General features: G+C 45.2%; 1 protein-coding gene across 1 annotated transcript in view; it reads right to left on the reverse strand.

The window, feature by feature from the left end:
• Positions 1 to 17,705, reverse strand: part of LOC124789452 (ectonucleotide pyrophosphatase/phosphodiesterase family member 5-like) — a 38,252-nt gene continuing 20,547 nt past the window's right edge. Inside the window, exons 4-6 of the mRNA XM_047256814.1 lie at positions 16,150 to 16,400; positions 2,789 to 2,888; positions 1 to 194 (exon numbers count right to left, since the gene is read on the reverse strand). Of these exons, the coding sequence (XP_047112770.1) occupies positions 16,198 to 16,400 (203 nt within the window). The 3' untranslated portion in view covers positions 1 to 194; positions 2,789 to 2,888; positions 16,150 to 16,197. The remainder of the gene's footprint in view (positions 195 to 2,788; positions 2,889 to 16,149; positions 16,401 to 17,705) is intronic.

Genomic DNA, 17,705 nt, shown 5'->3' on the forward strand with positions numbered 1-17,705 from the left:
TCATTTTTGAAAGGCATTTTATTGTAAAAATAGATTTGTGCAAAAAGCATTACATCAGTGTACAAGCATTCATATTTTTCTTCTCACAAAGTGCACAAAATTATTCCTCTTCACTTTGAATTAAATTTTGGATATCAGCTTGATGACATTCTTGCTGTGATTTTGTTACCCATCCTTCTGAGGCCTCCCTGTCACTGATGAAAATAACATAAGTTTACAATATTATAAATTTTATCAATGAGAAAATTTTAATTGATCATCCTATTAAAATGACAGCACCAGTTCCACTTCTATTTTTATGTTACATACCACGACTGATTTCATACCCTAATGCTGTTCTCTCATGATGTCTGACTTAGCCACTGGATAATGGCCGTTGGGGACCAAGAATGGTCCTTATCTTTAAAAGTACAACTGATACTGTCCCGTTATTCCAAATCAGTACTTCTCTTGTGGACCATGATCCATATGCTGGAAAATAAACCTATAGGAGACCGACTGGCTGGCAGGTATTGAAGCAGCTGCCTGATGCCTTCTTGCATCATTGATGACTCAGTAACTAGGCTCACTAGCATAACAATGAACAGCTCTGCATCAGCACTGCCCCTGTGCTAGCCAAGCGCTTGTGCCAGATCAGCAACAGGCAATGGCCGCCACTACAACCACAGACCATTCTGCCTAGATGAACTTATCCTGTGATGCTGCAATCAGTGCTGCCACCCACTTTCTTTAGCACTACCAAGTGCCCAACTGCAACCTGGCAGAGACCCTAAATCCACCACCTTGTCATAATAAATGTACCAACCATCTTGAGCTGATGTCATCCTGGTCTTCGGCAATGACTATCCTTACATGTAATTGCACCTTGAGGTATGGCTCTGATAAAAACGTGAGTGTGCCACTATGTACTTTTAGGAATCACCTCCTGAAAGTACATTATGGGCAGTCACTGAGCCTCCTTGTAATAGATAATATTTTTCACTTGTGTGAAATGATGAAAAATGATAGAATCCAATTTAAGAGACTGTTGCCACGAAAGCAACTTCCACAATGAAATATACCACCTTTTGCTCTACAACCCAAACAACAATGGGGAAAAGTCCATACAACACTGAGAATTCTGTGTTGTGGTAGAGATGAGATGCAGAAAACATTAACTGTCTAGTCATTCTGCCATTTCATCAACGTACTTTTTCTTTTTTTTTTTTAAAAAAAAATCACTTATTTCAGACATTTCCTCCTCCTCTACTGCATATTTACAAAATATCAGTCTCCCCATAAAAGGCCACACTAGTCCATTTAGTGTACTGTAAATGGGTTACAACTGGTACCAGGCAGCCGTTTGACCCTTCATTGCTGATTTACGTTATGGCAGTGATGTGACATGTATGTGACAGTTGTATGAAACGGCACAATGGAGCTATTGTGTTTGGACATTTCCATGATCACACTACGAATGAAGTTGCCCGGTTTGTTGATGTATCAACACAGGCTGTCCAATATGTGTATGATGAATGGTGTATGACTTGACATCACGTAACACTGTGTAATATCAGTGATCGTGTCAAGATCGTAACTGGCACTGACCGTAGACCAGTGTTTCAAACCCATCAGCAATTGCTGCCATCAGTGAACCTCAAACAGTTCCCGAGTGAACTTTGTGAAGGGAATTGCATGCAATGGACACTTACAGTTGCATACCATGCAAGGTCCAAACACAGAAACCAGCCAGTAACTGACTGAATGTGTTTAGTGTGGCATGCCTTTTTTTTTTTTTTTTCTCTCCAAATGATGGAAGGCATCAACAGCTCAATGAGACATTCCAACAGCAATTTGTGGAGGGTGTAGTTCAGGCCAGGTGTAGCACTGTCAACACTTGTTTGGCACTACTAAGTAACACAGAAGCACTGCCGCAGATGTCACAAACAGGCTGTGGACACCAGTAGGTGCAGAACTAAAGCAGCATCGCATCAGATGCAGCAATACTATCACAGTCTGTTTCCTCACTGTGAGCTGAGACGGGCCAACACTCTTGGTACCATTGATGCAGCAGTAAAGTGGGCTGATCATGGCAAAGGCAGGCCAACTGCCACACATTCTTGCCACCACCTTGTTTTGATGTAAGTGGTTGAAGCAATGCTTCAGCACAACAAGCAAACAAATAACCACCATTAGCCAAAAGGATTGCAGACTAGCACCACCACCCACAAAGAGACCCACACCAGGTGACATGGTTTTGCAAGATGCCACCAGGACATTTGGGGTCCACCACCAACAAGGAGACTTCTGCTTCAAAGCCCATTCCTGTTGACTTGCCACCTTTGCTAGTGGGCCATCTTTGGGCTCACTTCAGCCGCACTTGGATTTCTGCCTTGGAGGGCAGCCATTTGTGACCAGGGCAGTGCAGCAATCCATCTGTCTTACTTGTGGAGACAAACTGATGCTGCTATCACACCTCAACTGGCCCACTAAATCACAAGATCTTAATCTTGTAGAAAATGTGTTAGTAACTCAATGCGATCTAATCATCAATATGTGGATACGACACAACAGAAGAAGAAACTTGTTGATTCTTTCCCACTGAGGATTTTTTAAAGGTTAGAGACAGTGTTACGTGATATAAACGTGACATCTCCTGATGGGGGAGTCTAATTTTTTGTCCGGTGTGCTTACACTTCGTAAAAGCGAATGTACTTCCAAGAGCCTGGAAATTTTCAAATAAACATTCCACTGAATGCAACTATTTTGTTTTTCACTGTCATTTCATAATGATATTACAACATTTTACCTTAATAATGTATAGTCACTGTTACTCTCCTCTAATCTGCGTGCTTTTCGCATCAAATGAACAGCAAATATAAAAAGGCACAGGAGCAATATAACAGAACCTGCAAAAGAAGAAAACTACAAATAAATAGCAACGCCTCGAAATATTCAGCTAATTACAGATACATTAAATGTCCTCAAAGTGAGTCGTCATGCAGATAAAAGTCTTTATTTCATAACTCACTACAATGGCTATCTTTTAGAGATAGCAACTTTGCATTTAGGAAATTTAAAACACTTAAACCTCTAAAAGTAATGTACACAAATAGGTGATAAAAGGCAATAAGATTCACAAAAAGAATAACATCCCCACAATGAACAGTGAGAACAAAGGAACGAAAACATTTACAACAGAGGTGGAGCAATAGGCCAGTTAGACAAAGATAGGGGAAATATTTTAGGAAGCATCTGCCTACAATGAGCTTCCTGGAAAATGTTAATCAGGAAATCCATAGAACAAATTAAACCCAATTCTTTCTGAATGTCTAAGGAACTGCACCAGTTTACTTGAGGAAGAAAAAGAAGAACATTTACAGCTTAACCTGCAAAAAGACTTACAGAAATGTGCACACCAAAGTTCATGAATCAAGTAGTATGTGGCTTCAGTGAGTGCACTGAAAGAACAGAAGGAAATCTTGCGTCTTCTGCATCCATTAGATTAGATCTGGGGTGCAAATATGTGCCATAAATAAGTTATGAAAATTCATGCAGGAGGTATACTTAACCATTAATAGAAAGGAACAAACATTGTATTTCTAAGCTGATAATACATCTCCAGGAACTGAGTGTAAACTGATAATCTTTGCTTGCAATGAGAGCTGTCACCTATAAATAATAATAAAAAATATATTACTGTGGGTAGCAGGTCTTGAGGATAGATAAGTGTTAAGAAGGGGGATGGCAGATGTGACTGAATGAGGTGGAATTAGTGGGTGTGAAATGGGATAGAACGGAGAAAGGGTGAGGTTTGGGGAGGTGTTTTTTTTTTTTTTTTTTTTTTTTTTTTGGGCGCACAACTTCAATGGTCATTAGCGCCCTGACTACTCTAAGAATGCACCGCGAGGCACAAGTTGACCACAACAACTAAAAGGGAAAACACGATAAAAGACAGACTGACAGGCATAGGATTAAAAAACAGCATCATCAAATGTCCTTAGCGAGGTTTGTCAAATTGATAAAACGAAGAACACGAGCAGCTGCTCGTGGGTCATCCGCTAAAATGGCATCGAAAGTATTTGGCAGGTTAAGATCGAGGCGCAGTGTGTTAAGATCTGGACAGGACATTAAAATGTGTCTAACCGTCAGCAAGTGCCCACATGGGCAGAACGGCGCCGGCGCAGCCGTCAGCAGATGGCGATGGCTGAACCGGCAGTGTCCAATTCTTAACCGGGCTAAAACGACCTCCTCCCGCCGAGAAGGGCGTGAGGAGGACGTCCAAGCCACGGGAAGAGGTTTTAAGGCCCGAAGCTTGTTGTCGGTAAGTGCAGCCAATCGGCATGCCACAGAGATAAGATGCGCCGACAAATCACCCTGCTAAAATCGGACGAAGGGACGCAACAAGAAGCTGTCCGAGGCTGGAGGACCGCAGCCTTGGCCGCGGCATCTGCAGCTTCGTTCCCAGGGATACCGACATGGCCAGGAACCCATATAAAGCTAACTGGAGAACCGACGTCCACCAGCTGCTGAAGAGAGCGTTGGATCCGGTGTACGAAGGGGTGAACCGGGTACGGATCACTGAGGCTCTGGATGGCGCTCAGGGAATCTGAGCAGATGACATAAGCAGAATGTCGGTGGCGGCAGATGTAAAGAACAGCCTGGTAGAGGGCAAAGAGCTCAGCTGTGAAGACCGAACAATGGCCATGGAGCCGGTATTTGAAACTTTGTGCCTCGACAATAAAGGAACACCCGACCCCGTCATTGGTCTTAGAGCCATCTGTATAAATGAAAGTCATGTCGATGAACTTCGAACGAAGTTCCAAAAAACGGGAGTGGTAGACCGAACTGGGAGTGACCTCTTTTGGGAGCAAGCTGAGGTCAAGGTGAACGCGGACCTGAGCCTGGAGCCAAGGTGGCGTGCGGCTCTCGCCCACTGGAAAGGTTGCAGGGAGGGAAAAAGTAAGGTGTTGAAGGAGGCGACGAAAGCGAACGCCAGGGGGTAGCAGGGCAGACACATACAACCCGTATTGACGGTCAAGAGAATCGTCAAAAAAGGAACGATAAGACGGATGGTCGGGCATTGACAGTAGCCGACAGGCATACCGACAAAGCAGTATATCGCGCCGGTAGGTGAGTGGCAATTCGCCAGCGTCAGCATGAAGACTCTCTACGGGACTGGTATAAAATGCTCCGATCACAAGTCGTAAACCCCGATGTTGTATGGAGTTGAGGCGGCGTAAGATGGATGGCCATGCAGAGGAGTATACGAAGCTCCCATAATCCAGCTTGGAGCGGACGATCGACCGATATAGACGAAGTAGGACGGTTCGATCCGCTCCCCACGACAGACCACTGAGAACACGGAGGACATTTAAAGAACGGGTACAACGGGCGGCCAAATATGACACATGTGGAGACCAGCTAAGTTTCCTGTCAAATGTAAGGCCTAAAAATTTGGTTGTCTCCACGATTGGGAGAGCAACGGGACCGAGTCTTAAGGACGGTGGGAGAAACTCTTTGTATCGCCAGAAGTTAATACAGACCGTCTTCTCGGCAGAAAAACGGAAGCCATTGGCGACACTCCAGGAGTAAAGACGGTCAAGAGAACGCTGAAGACAGCGCTCCAGGACACGTGTACACTGCGCGCTGCAATAGATGGTAAAATCGTCCACGAAAAGGGAGCCTGATACATCAGCTGGGAGGCAATCCATTATTGGATTGATCGCGATGGCGAAGAGAGCGACGCTCAAAACTGAGCCCTGTGGCACCCCATTCTCCTGGCGAAAGGTGTCGGACAGGACAGAACCCACACGTACCCTGAACTGTCGATCCATTAAAAAGGAACGAATAAAAAGAGGGAGGCGACCGCGAAGGCCCCATGTATGCATGGTGCGGAGGATGCCCGCCTTCCAACAGGTGTCGTAAGCCTTCTCCAAATCAAAGAACACAGCCGCGGTCGGGCGCTTCCGCAAGAAGTTATTCATAATGAAGGTCGACAAGGTAACCAGATGGTCAACAGCAGAGCGGCGCCTACGAAATCCACATTGTACATTGGTAAGTAGGCGTCGAGACTCGAGCAGCCAAACCAATCGAGAGTTAACCATTCGCTCCATCACTTTACAGACACAGCTGGTAAGCGAGATAGGTCGATAACTGGAAGGCAAGTGCTTGTCCTTCCCCGGCTTAGGAATCGGGACAACAATAGACTCGCGCCAGCATGCGGGAACATGTCCCTCAATCCAGATGCGATTGTATGTACGAAGAAGAAAACCTTTACCCGCAGGAGAAAGGTTCTTCAGCATCTGAATATGAATAGAATCTGGCCCTGGAGCAGAGGACCGTGATCGGCCAAGTGCGTTTTCGAGTTCCCGCATGGTGAATGGGGCATTATAACTTTCACAATTCGAGGAGCGGAAGTTAAGTGGCCTAGCCTCCTCTGCCTGTTTGCGGGGGAGGAAGGCAGGGTGGTAATGAGCGGAGCTCGAAACCTCTGCGAAAAAGCGGCCGAAGGCATTGGAGACAGCCTCAGGGGCCACAAGGACGTCATTCGCGACCTTCAAGCCAGAAACTGGTGAGTGGACCTTAGTGCCAGATAGCCGGCGCAGGCTACCCCAGACAACAGAAGAAGGAGTAAAACTGTTGAAGGTGCTTGTGAAAGCAGCCCAGCTGGCTTTCTTGCTTTCTTTGATAATACGACGACACTGAGCACGTAATCGTTTATAATTGATACAATTCGCCACTGTAGGGTGGTGTTTAAAAGTGCGTAAAGCACGTCGACGGGCACGTAAAGCGTCTCTACATGCTGCGGTCCACCAGGGGACCGGTACGCGACGTGGAGAAGAAGGAGGGTGAGGGATGGAATATTCAGCAGCAGCGAGAATGACTTCCGTGAGGTGTGCGACCTGACGATCGCAGCTTGTAAAGGTTTGATCCTGAAAGGTCGCCCTGGAAGAGAAGAGCCCCCAGTCTGCCTTGGAGATGGTCCAATTAGAGAAGCACGGAGAGGGGGTATGCTGCAGGAGATGGATAACACACGGGAAGTGGTCGCTCGAATATGTATCAGAAAGTGCATACCACTCAAACCGGCGTGCAAGTTGGGGAGTACATATAGAGAGGTCTAAATGGGAATAGGTGTGAGATGTGTCCGAAAGAAAAGTAGGGGCGCCAGTATTGAGGCAGACAAGATCGAGCTGGTTGAAAAGGTCTGCTAACAAGGAGCCCCTCGGGCAGGATGCTGGAGAGCCCCAAAGGGGATGGTGGGCATTGAAGTCTCCAGTTAACAAAAATGGTGCAGGTAGCTGAGCAATAAGTTGCATCACGTCTGCCCTGGTAACGGCAGATGACGATGGAGTGTAAACGGTACAAAAGGAAAACGTAAAAGTGGGGAGAGTAATGCGGATGGCAACTGCCTGCAGGCCGGTGTGCAACGTAATGGGATCGTAGTAAATATCATCCCGGACCAGCAACATAACCCCTCCATGAGCTGGGATACCTACCACAGGGGGTAGGTCAAAACGCACAGAGGTGTAGTGTGCCAAGGCAATTTGATCGCATGGGCGTAGCTTCGTTTCCTGGAGGGCTACGACAAGCGGACGGTGCAAGCGGAGCAGCAACTTCAAGTCCTCTCGGTTGGAGCGAATGCTGCGAATATTCCAGTGAATAAGTGCCATCGTAAGAAAAGAAAGATGAGAGAAGTGGTCACCTCGAAGGCCGCTTAGGGCCTGGCTTCGAGCGAGCACTGCCGCCGCTATCAGTAGGCGGACAGTCATCGTCCATTGGGTCTATAGGGTCATCGGCCATCTCGGGAGGATGGCCGGGAGGGGGAGCTTCCTCCGCCAGTGAACGGCCAGATGTACGGCGACCAGCGGTGCGGCCAGGCGAAACGGATGACGGCCTGGGGCGGCAGCCGCTGGGTGGCGCAAGAGAAGAAATGCGCCGTGGCGGGGAAGGAGAACTGTGCTTCCTATGCGCCTTTTTGGAAGGACGTGTAGTGGAAGTACCGGTCGAAGGCTGTGAGGTCGAGGTACGGAGGAAGTCTGCACGGGATGGTTCCTTCTTGAAGGCCCGTGCATCTGACTTCGGTGTCTTCGTCTTAGCAGAAGCTGAAGAAGGTGCTCGTGTCTGTGGGGTGATGGGAGGAAGAGGAGACGTCGACCGCGCGATCTTAGCACTGGCCGAACGGACGACCGTGGTGCTGAAGGTCAGATCGCATGTCTGGGTTGCTACCTCCCGGGTAGTCCGAGGAGAGGCGAGGACAGTACTGTATTTCCCCGCTGGGAGCAGCGTGGGCTTCCTACTAGCCAATAGCTTGCGAGCAGCCGAGGTGGACACTTTCTCTTTGACCCGAATTTCCTGGATACAGCGTTCTTCCTTATAGACAGGACAGTCGCGGGAGGATGCTGCATGGTCACCCTGACAGTTCACACAACGAGGAGACGGAGGTGGACAGTCACCCTCATGGGCATCCCTGCCACAGGTGACACATTTAGCCGCATTGGAACAAGACTGTCGAGTGTGATTGAAACGCTGACACTGGTAGCAGCGCGTAGGTGTCGGGATATAGGGGCGAACAGAAATAACCTCGTAGCCCGCCTTGATGTGCGATGGCAGCTTAACACTATCGAAGGTCAAGAAAATTGTCCGGGTCGGTACAAGGTCATTGTTGACCTTTTTCATGACCCTATGGACAGCCGTCACGCCCTGCTCAGCGAGGAATGATTGAAGCTCCTCGTCAGTCAATCCGTCGAGGGAGCCAGTATAGACCACACCACGAGACGAATTCAAAGTTCGGTGGGCCTCCACCCGGACAGGGAACGTGTACAGGAGGGTGGCCCGAAGCAGTTTTTGTGCCTGAAAGGCATTCTCAGTTTCTAGTAATAAGGTGCCGTTACGCAACCTGGTACAGGATTTGACAGATCCGGCTATGGCATCTACGCCCTTCTGAATAACGAAAGGGTTGACAGAGGAAAAATCCTTTCCGTCCTCAGTTCGAGAAACTACGAGGAACTGTGGGGCAGGCGGTAGTACTTTTGTCACTGTTGGCTGGTCACGTTTCCGTTTTTGGGTCGAAGTCGAAAGAGATGGAGTAGAATCCATTGCGGAGGAATCCCCCATGATTGCCAGCGTCTCCGATGGCGCGCTCCTTCCTTGTGGGGACCCTCTCAGAGGGCACTCCCGCCTTAGGTGAATGTTTACACCTCAGGTCACACCTCCCGAGAAACAGACGGAGGGACCAATCGGCATGGTCAGAAGGTATCAGCTCAGGCAATCACCCCTCCCCGGGCCTGGCCTTTACCAGGGGGTACGCGCGTGCCTTACATGTCTACCCAGGGTGGGGACTTACGCGTTACCCCGTCACCGGCTACGCGTGCGAACGCGTGGGTCGGCCTTCAGGCACGCACAGGGAGGAAGGAAGAAGAGGAAAAAGAAGAGAGAGAGGGAGAAAGAGGACAGACTGTCTCAAACGCCGAGGCGGAGACCAGAGAAGGCAAGGAGAAGAAGGCAATGAGAAAGCAAGGGGAAGAAGGCAATGAGAAGGCAAGGAGAAAAAGGCAATGAGAAGGCAAGGAGAAAAAGGCAATGAGAAGGCAAGGAGAAAAAGGCAATGAGAAGGCAAGGAGAAAAAGGCAATGAGAAGGCAAGGAGAAGGCAAGGGAAAGAGTAAGGAAGACAGTGAGGTGGAGAAGAGCAAAGAAAGGAACCAACAAAAGGAAGGAAGAAACGAGAAGTGATAAAACCAAAAGGACCACGATGATAGGTCGTGGAACCGTCCGTCTCCGGACGCAGGCGCGAGCTACCCCCGTGAGGGGGATGGACTCCTTTTAGTCGCCTCTTACGACAGGCAGGAATACCGCGGGCCTATTCTAATCCCCGGACCCGCAGGGGGGGGTTTGGGGAGGAGTTCGTAGGACGAGATACAAGATCGTGTGGCACCAGAAAAGTGTGGGAAAGAGCATGCAAAAATACAGGAGAGTGACACAGGAAGTGTGATCAGTTTGAAGGTATAGGATTAATGATATCGGCAAGAGTAAATGACACGAGATGCTGCGCCAACAGACAGTGATCTTGTAGCCTTCTGTTGTATGGCCAAAATGGTCGATACAGTGTAGCTCATAATTATAGCATGCAGTGTGGTTTGTAGGGCGACAATAGAAACACAGAAAAGAAGAGAAAGAAGGTAGGACGCTGACTATAGTAATGCACTGGAAAATAGTAACAAAGGAAAACAGCATTGGGTTAGGATTGAAGAAAAGCCATCAGAAAAAATAAAACAATGGAAAATCCAGGATGGAATGTAAGAATATTATGAAAAGGAAAGTTCCTACTTACCATATAGCGGAGATGCTGAGTCGCAGACAGGCACAACAAAAAGCCTGTCACAAATAAGCTTTCAGCCAACGAGGCCTTTGTCAAAAACAGACGACATGCTGGCGTACGTGCACGCACATGACTGCAGTCTCTGACAGCTGAAGCCACACAGAGGAGCAGCAGCAGTGCATGATGGGAGTAGCATCTGGATGGGGTAAGGAGGAGGCTGGGGTGGAGAAGGGGAGGGATATTAGGGCAGGGGTGGGGGGACAGTGAATTGGTGGTAGGAAGTGTGTAGGGACAATGTGGGAGGGGGGGGAGAGAGAGAGAGAGAGAGAGAGAGAGAGAGAGAGAGAGAGAGAGAAGGGCAGCTAGGTGCAGTTGGGAGGTTAGACAGAGTGCAGGGAAGAGGTGGGAGGGGGGGGGGGGAGGCAACTGAAAAGGAGGGAAGTAATAATGGAATGAGGGCTACGTAGTGCTGGAACGGGAACAGTCAAAGGGTTGGATGGGTGAGGACAATGACTAATGAAGGTTGAGGCCAGGAGGGTTACAGGAACGCAAGATATATTTATATATTTCAGGGAGAGTTGTCCCCCCCCCCCTCCCCCCCCCCCCCCCCCCCGCCACCAACCTGTGCAGTTCAGAAATAATGGTGTTGGTGGGAAGGATCCTTAGGGGGCAGGCTGTGAAGCAGTCATTGAAATGAAGGATGTTGGGTTGGACAACGTGTTCAGCAACAGGGTGGACCACTTTGTTCTTGGCCACAGTTTGTCGGTGCCCATTCATGCAGATAGACAGCTTGTTGGTTGTCATGCCCACATAGAATGCAGCACAATGGTTGCAGCGTAGCTTGTAGATGATATGACTGGTTTCACAGGCAGCCCTGCCTTTGATGGGAGAGGTGATGTTCGTGATGGGACTGCAGTAGGTGGTGGTGGTGGAGGATGTATGTGACAGATCTTGCATCTAGGTCTATTATAGGGATATGAGCCATCAGGTGAATGGTTGGGAGCATGGGTTGGGTAGGGATGGACAAGTATATTGTGTAGGTTTGGTGGACGGCGGAACACCACTGTGGGAGGGGTGGGAAGGATAGGGGGCAGGATAATTCTCATTTCAGGGCAAAATGAGAGGTAGTGGAAACCTGGCGGAGAATGTAATTCAGTGCTCCAGTCCTGGGTGGTACTGAGTTATGAGGGGAATGGCAGGGCTACCTGTGAAACCAGTCATGTGACTGACAAGCTAAGGTGCAACTACTGTGCTTCATTCTACGTGGGCATGACAACTGACAAGTTGTTTGTCAGCATGAATGGCCATTGACGAACGGTGGCCAAGAAGCAACTGGACCATCCTTTTGCTGAACACACTGCGGAACACGACATCCTTCATTTCAAAGGGTGCTTCACAGACTGTGCCATATGAATCCTTCCTACGAACACCAGCTTTTCTGAACTGTGCAGGTGGGAACTCTACCTGCAATATACCCTACGTTCCTGTAACCCTCCTGGCCTCACCCTTCGTTAGTCATGGTCCTCACCCATCCAACCCCTTCCCTGTTCCCATTCCAGCACTACACAGTCCCTTATTCCACCAACACACCCAGTTCTACTTCTCTCCTTTTCTGCTCGCCCCCCCCCCCCCCCCCCCTCCCCCCCCCCCCCCATCGCCCACCTCTGCCCCGCCACACTCCGTCTAACCTCCTGACTGCATCTAGCTGCCCTAACCTCTCTCCACCTTGTCCTTGCATGATGCCCAGCAGCACTTCACTGTCCCCCACCTCTATCCTACTATCCCTCCCCCTCCCTGCCCCAGCGTCCTTACCCCACCCAGTTGCCACTCCCATCATGCACTGTTCCTGCTGCTTGCAGTGTGTCTTCACCTGCCCAGAGACTGCAGTCGTGTGTGTGTGTGTGTGTGTGTGTGTGTGTGTGTGTGTGTGTGTGTGTGTGTGTGTGCGCGCCCGCGCGCACACCGCCTGCGTGCATGCCATCTATTTTCAACAAAGGCCTCGTTACCCAAAAGGTTATTTGTGACAGTCTTTTTGTTGTAGCTATCTGCTATGGTGAGTAGCAACTTTCCTTCTCATAATATTGTTAAAAGTCACAAAAAAAATAACAACTACTTCTATTCTAACTGCACCCCAGTACATGCCTAGGGAAGCATTGTATATCTTGGCATGGCTTGTATGCGCAACATCTGACACCAGAAAAATATAAATGCTTGCAAAACTGAAATGACAAAAAATACTGATTTCTCAGTAAGAGCATTAATACTGATGTCGATCCAAACTAGTCTATTTATATCCTTACATATCACTTGCCATCTGAACTTTTGGTGGCCATTAGTCATGGACAACAATGCCCAAGCACTGCCAAACATAAACAGGAGTCCTAGTGTGAGCAGTGGCCAGGATGGGGAGTGTTTTAAGAAAGCTGTCAGTATGCTATTTAATTTATTGAATTATGTCACAGACAAGCATGTCATCATATGCAAGATAAAATGAGAGTATCTGGACCCATAGGCATGTAATTGAAGTATAATAATCAAGTCATTGGAACTAGTGTTTTCAGTAGCAGCCATTATCACTCAGAGTTAAAGAACCGTGATAAAATACCACACTTTTTTAAAATGATTGTATTTTCATGAAATAGTTAACTAATGAAAATCTTAACAGTGGATGCAAAATTAAGCTGGTGATTAACAAATGACATGCAGAACTGGGCTTTGCTAGACTGATCACTACTGCTGGCACAATAAACAAGTAATTAATTTCATGAAATGTTCTCATCCCAAATTTAACCTTTCATTTAAACTAACGAACTCAAATGTATATGAAACCAACACAAAAATGTCTCTATAGGCAACATAACTGAAATGGATAAGAAAAGAAGAGTGAAATGTCCGTACAGGCAATGAAGTCAGAAATTTTATCATACATAGCCTCCCCAATTATGCTGACAGCCTTTCTTTTTTTCAAAATTTACGGAAGTGTGCCATATTGGAACACCAGCAATTAGGTTGGTGCACAGGTTCGTACCATTTTTATTTTGCACATTGGTATTTTGGTTGATATGAGTTAATTGATCGACTGTCATTTTTTATTTGTCGTTCACTGTTGTTACTTGGTTTACATACTGCCATTTTGTCATTTGGAGTTCCCTGTTTAAAGAGGATCATTTTGAATATTAATGACTCTCCACATTCAGGAAGACCTTCGGGGTTTGAAGAAGATCGTTTAAAACACATTAATCCACTATTATCCACGTCAGTGCACTTGAGGACTGGCAAATGTGATGAGCTGTGATCATTCCATCATGTGACATTTGCATGCAATGGTAGGTTCAAAAATTGGATTTACGGGTACCACATGTTCTAAGTCAAAATCACAAAAATGAGCAGCTGAACATATATGTAGCTCTGCTTGCTAATCATCAATTGGTTCATGAGCAACACCAACCATTCCTATTCTGTATCATTACTGGTCACGAGAAATAGTGTCTTTATGCTAACATAAGGAAAAGAAAAGAATAGTTGAGCCAAACAAAACAGCAACTCCCCATACACAGACCTGGTGCGCATCCACAAAGATAATTTTATGCATGTGCTGGAAGAGCAACAGTGTGGTGTATTATGAATTTCTTGCCCTAGGTGTAACCATCACTGCTGCCATTATTGTCAACAACTGAGATGTCTTGCAGACACAATCTAAGAACAATGATCAGGAAGACAGCTGAAGTGACGCTATTCCACAATACTGCCCCCCCCCCCCCCCCTACTATTGCTGACAAAAAACACTATACAGTAACTGGATTGGTGAAATCATTCCAAACCCACCTTGTCCGCCTAATCTAGTGCCCTCAGATTTTCAACTATTCCACTAGCTATCTAACAACCTTCAAGGCACTTTCTTTCCAGATAAAAATGTGCTCCAAACATCGTCAATGAGTTCTTCACCTCAAAACAAGAGATTTCTACAGTCAGTCATGGAATCAAAATGTCACCCAGTATTGGCAGACTGTTGTAAATAGTGAAGGAGACTATATTAGTTATATTATGTTATATTTTATGTTGAACTTATGGAAAAATGCTATGAACTCATGCACCAACCCAATATTTTCGCTATGACCAATTCTGTACATTAACTGTAATTTATTTTACAGAAAAGTCTAGAGATGCGTCGTTCGCAAACTAATGGGTCCAAAGGAACAGTTCATCAAGATGAACATGGAACAACTGAGGAACGAATCCTAAGGAACGATCTTTCATAGTTCACTTCAGTTGCGACTTTCTACTTATAGTTCCAAGGAACGGGAAACGGTCGGTCTCCTTCCTGCAACGGCATGTCGGCCGGTCTCGTTCCAGCCTTGGTCCCGTTCCCGTCTGTCTCAGTCTGGTCCCATTCCATTCTGTCTCAGTCTCGCCTTAGCGTCGCCACTCATTGCAGTTCCACTGCCGACTGCTCATAGTTTAGTTCAGTATCGAGTTGTTGTTCATTTGTTCACTGCGCATGCCCATTCTAGGTCTGTTCAAACATTTTTTGAACTCTGAACTTATGGTTCTTTTCGTATTGTATTCAGCGTCCATGACGTAATTATAAAATACATTTTAATTACGTAAATTATGTGGTGTGTAATTCATACATCTTTTTAGGTAACAAAACGGCATATCAGCTTACTTCACTATTTTGATAAACTGCAGAAGGAATACTTGTGAAAAGGCAAGATTTTGTTTATTATTACAAATGCCAAGGAAGTCGGCACGGCACACACGAGTGGCCATTTTCCGCCTTTTTTTTTACCCAAGGTAAAAGAGCATGTTCATTGTTATGGAAGGCAGACTGACGTAACAACCGATTGAAGCCCGCGCTCTATAATCTAGTGTCAGGTGTCACATTTTGTAAAGAGAATGTGATAACTTCTACAATATTATTTCAATGGCACAGGGTGGCGCACAAAAAAAAAATCGGCCACAAGTACTGGACTGCTCATTGCCGCCCACCAATCATCATATATTGTTTCAATGTTGTTGTTTGCATTAGCTCATTTGTTATTTCTTCACTGCCTAATTATTACATGTTTATCTATTCTGCTCGTAGTGGTCAACAAATCGTGTGTAACTGGTGAGGTACTTAGGGCCGGATTTTCATGCGCCACCCTATATTGTTTCACTACGATCAGCCAGATAATGCTACAGTTGGCTAAACGAGAAGTTTTGCAGATTCACGAACATTACAAGTTTGTGAGAATTCTGTTATGAATAAAAACTCTGTACTTCGTGCGGGGGGGGGGAGGCGCGGGGCGGCAAATGCCCCCTCTTGGCGCCCTCCATCTTCAGCCACTTATGCTACTAATTTTCAATTTCTCGTAAGAACCAAATACCAAGCACAAATAAACAGTGAATGAGTAAAAATGAATGGTTCCCAAATTGAGCGATCACCAGTGAGCTAGTTCCCAAGGATGAAAGAGTTTGCCCATCTCTGGAAAAGTCTACATGTGGCTGTGTTACCAATAAGCATTATAGTTTCTGTAGGTACCTGCTACATTTTATCTAATATCATTGTTAAATGTGATGGAAGGCACAATAAGAACATAATAATAAATTTACTTCTGTACTTCCAGTGTCATGAGATGCACAGATTTCTCATAAGGCTTCAGCAAATATTACTTTTTCATTTCTGTCACTGTATACATTTGTTACTGCAAACTACATTCTGTACAAAATCGTAAGGCATGATCATCTTTGTTGCTACTGCCCACAATAAAATATAACAATCTGAAATTTTTTAAAAAAAAAAAAAAAAAAAAAAAAAAAAAAAAAAAAAAAAAAAAAAAAAAAAAAAAAAAAAAAAAAATGATATACCTGAAATGGTTATCCATTTCCAATGAATTTTAATTTCGGTGTCATCTTTCAACATAGATATAACATTTGAAAGTGAACCATTGTTGGAGGGCTGTAGAACCCTAAAATCTTGCAGAATAATGAATACAAGTCAACAGAATCAAATGGTGGAATTGTATAATTCTTCTTTAGTAGAGGACCCACAGCAATGAAGAAAGAGTGCATTGTCTGGAGTTCATTGTCATAACCATGAACTCCAAATGTCCTTGAGCCTGAAAAAAAACAATAATAATAATAAAGTTTGCAAATCATAACACTTTTTCTCTCAAGTTACAGGCACAAACAAATGAATTCAGGTTTTAAAAATAGAATTATACAACAAACTAACAAAACTTATCTTACAAACGTACATATGAGTGTACTATTGATCTTTAAGGCAATGTCTGTATTCTAATTACACTTAAAAATGAAATTTACTCTGCTGCAGAAGAGAAGGAACAACATCTGTAAAAGTTAAATCAACACAAGAACTGCATTTTGTTCTAGCGATTGATTTCTTTAACCTGGCGAAAATAGGACAAAAAGGCTTTCCTCTTGATGTTTGACATCACAGTTAATATTTATAACAAATAGAATAATGGTGATAAATTACAGGCAGATAGAATGGGACTTTGGGCAATGGCAGCATTAGATGTGAGAGAAGAGATGGAAAAGGTAGAAAGAAGAAACATGGTAGAATACAAGTAATGAGAAAGATGACAAAAAGGGCATGACAGATTGAGAAGTGAAATAGAAAGGAACATAACTGGAAGAACTGAGTCTTTGGTTCGCTGACTGACAGGGGGAAATGGCTATATATGTTAATTTTTGAGGGAACAATTGTGAATGTGCAAAGAAAGGGCCTTAACTTTATGAAACAGGACACCAAATAGTGTGAAATGTACAGTGTAAATTGTGTCAGAGGTGGACAGTAACCAACGAGAAGGAGTTTGAAAATGTGTTTGTTTCATAGATGGTAGCTTAGCTACATAACTTGTCCGCCATATTTGTGGCAATGACAATGCACAGAGAGAGAGAGAGAGAGAGAGAGAGAGAGAGAGAGAGAGTGTGTGTGTGTGTGTGTGTGTGTGTGTGTGTGTGTGAGAATAATCTTAGATTTTAATTTTTCATTTTTCTCCCTTGTTACATTGATCTACATTCTCTTCATTCTATACCTCTTTCTAAGCGATTTGTCCATTTAATTATACAAAATAGTCTATGGGTAAGTCTATTAACTATACCACGACTACTATTAGAATTTTTTTGGACAATATTGGAAAGGTGGAGGTTTGACATGCAACAGTATTATATGTAACATTTTATTTTTCAACTAGTGACTTGTACACACATTTATAAAAGTGCTGAAGAAGTGAAGGTAGATGAGAGGCTCCAAGAAAGACACATATTGTCATCTACTGCAGAGACTAAATGCAGCTACTTTTGCAATTAGGAAACTGTCTACAATAAACTTAATTGATTCACTAAAATGTGTTTATTTTGTGTGCTCTTGTTTCCTGGCATCATAAATGATGATATTT

The sequence above is a fragment of the Schistocerca piceifrons genome, chromosome 3 (assembly GCF_021461385.2).
Source record: "Schistocerca piceifrons isolate TAMUIC-IGC-003096 chromosome 3, iqSchPice1.1, whole genome shotgun sequence".
Taxonomy (NCBI): domain Eukaryota; kingdom Metazoa; phylum Arthropoda; class Insecta; order Orthoptera; family Acrididae; genus Schistocerca; species Schistocerca piceifrons.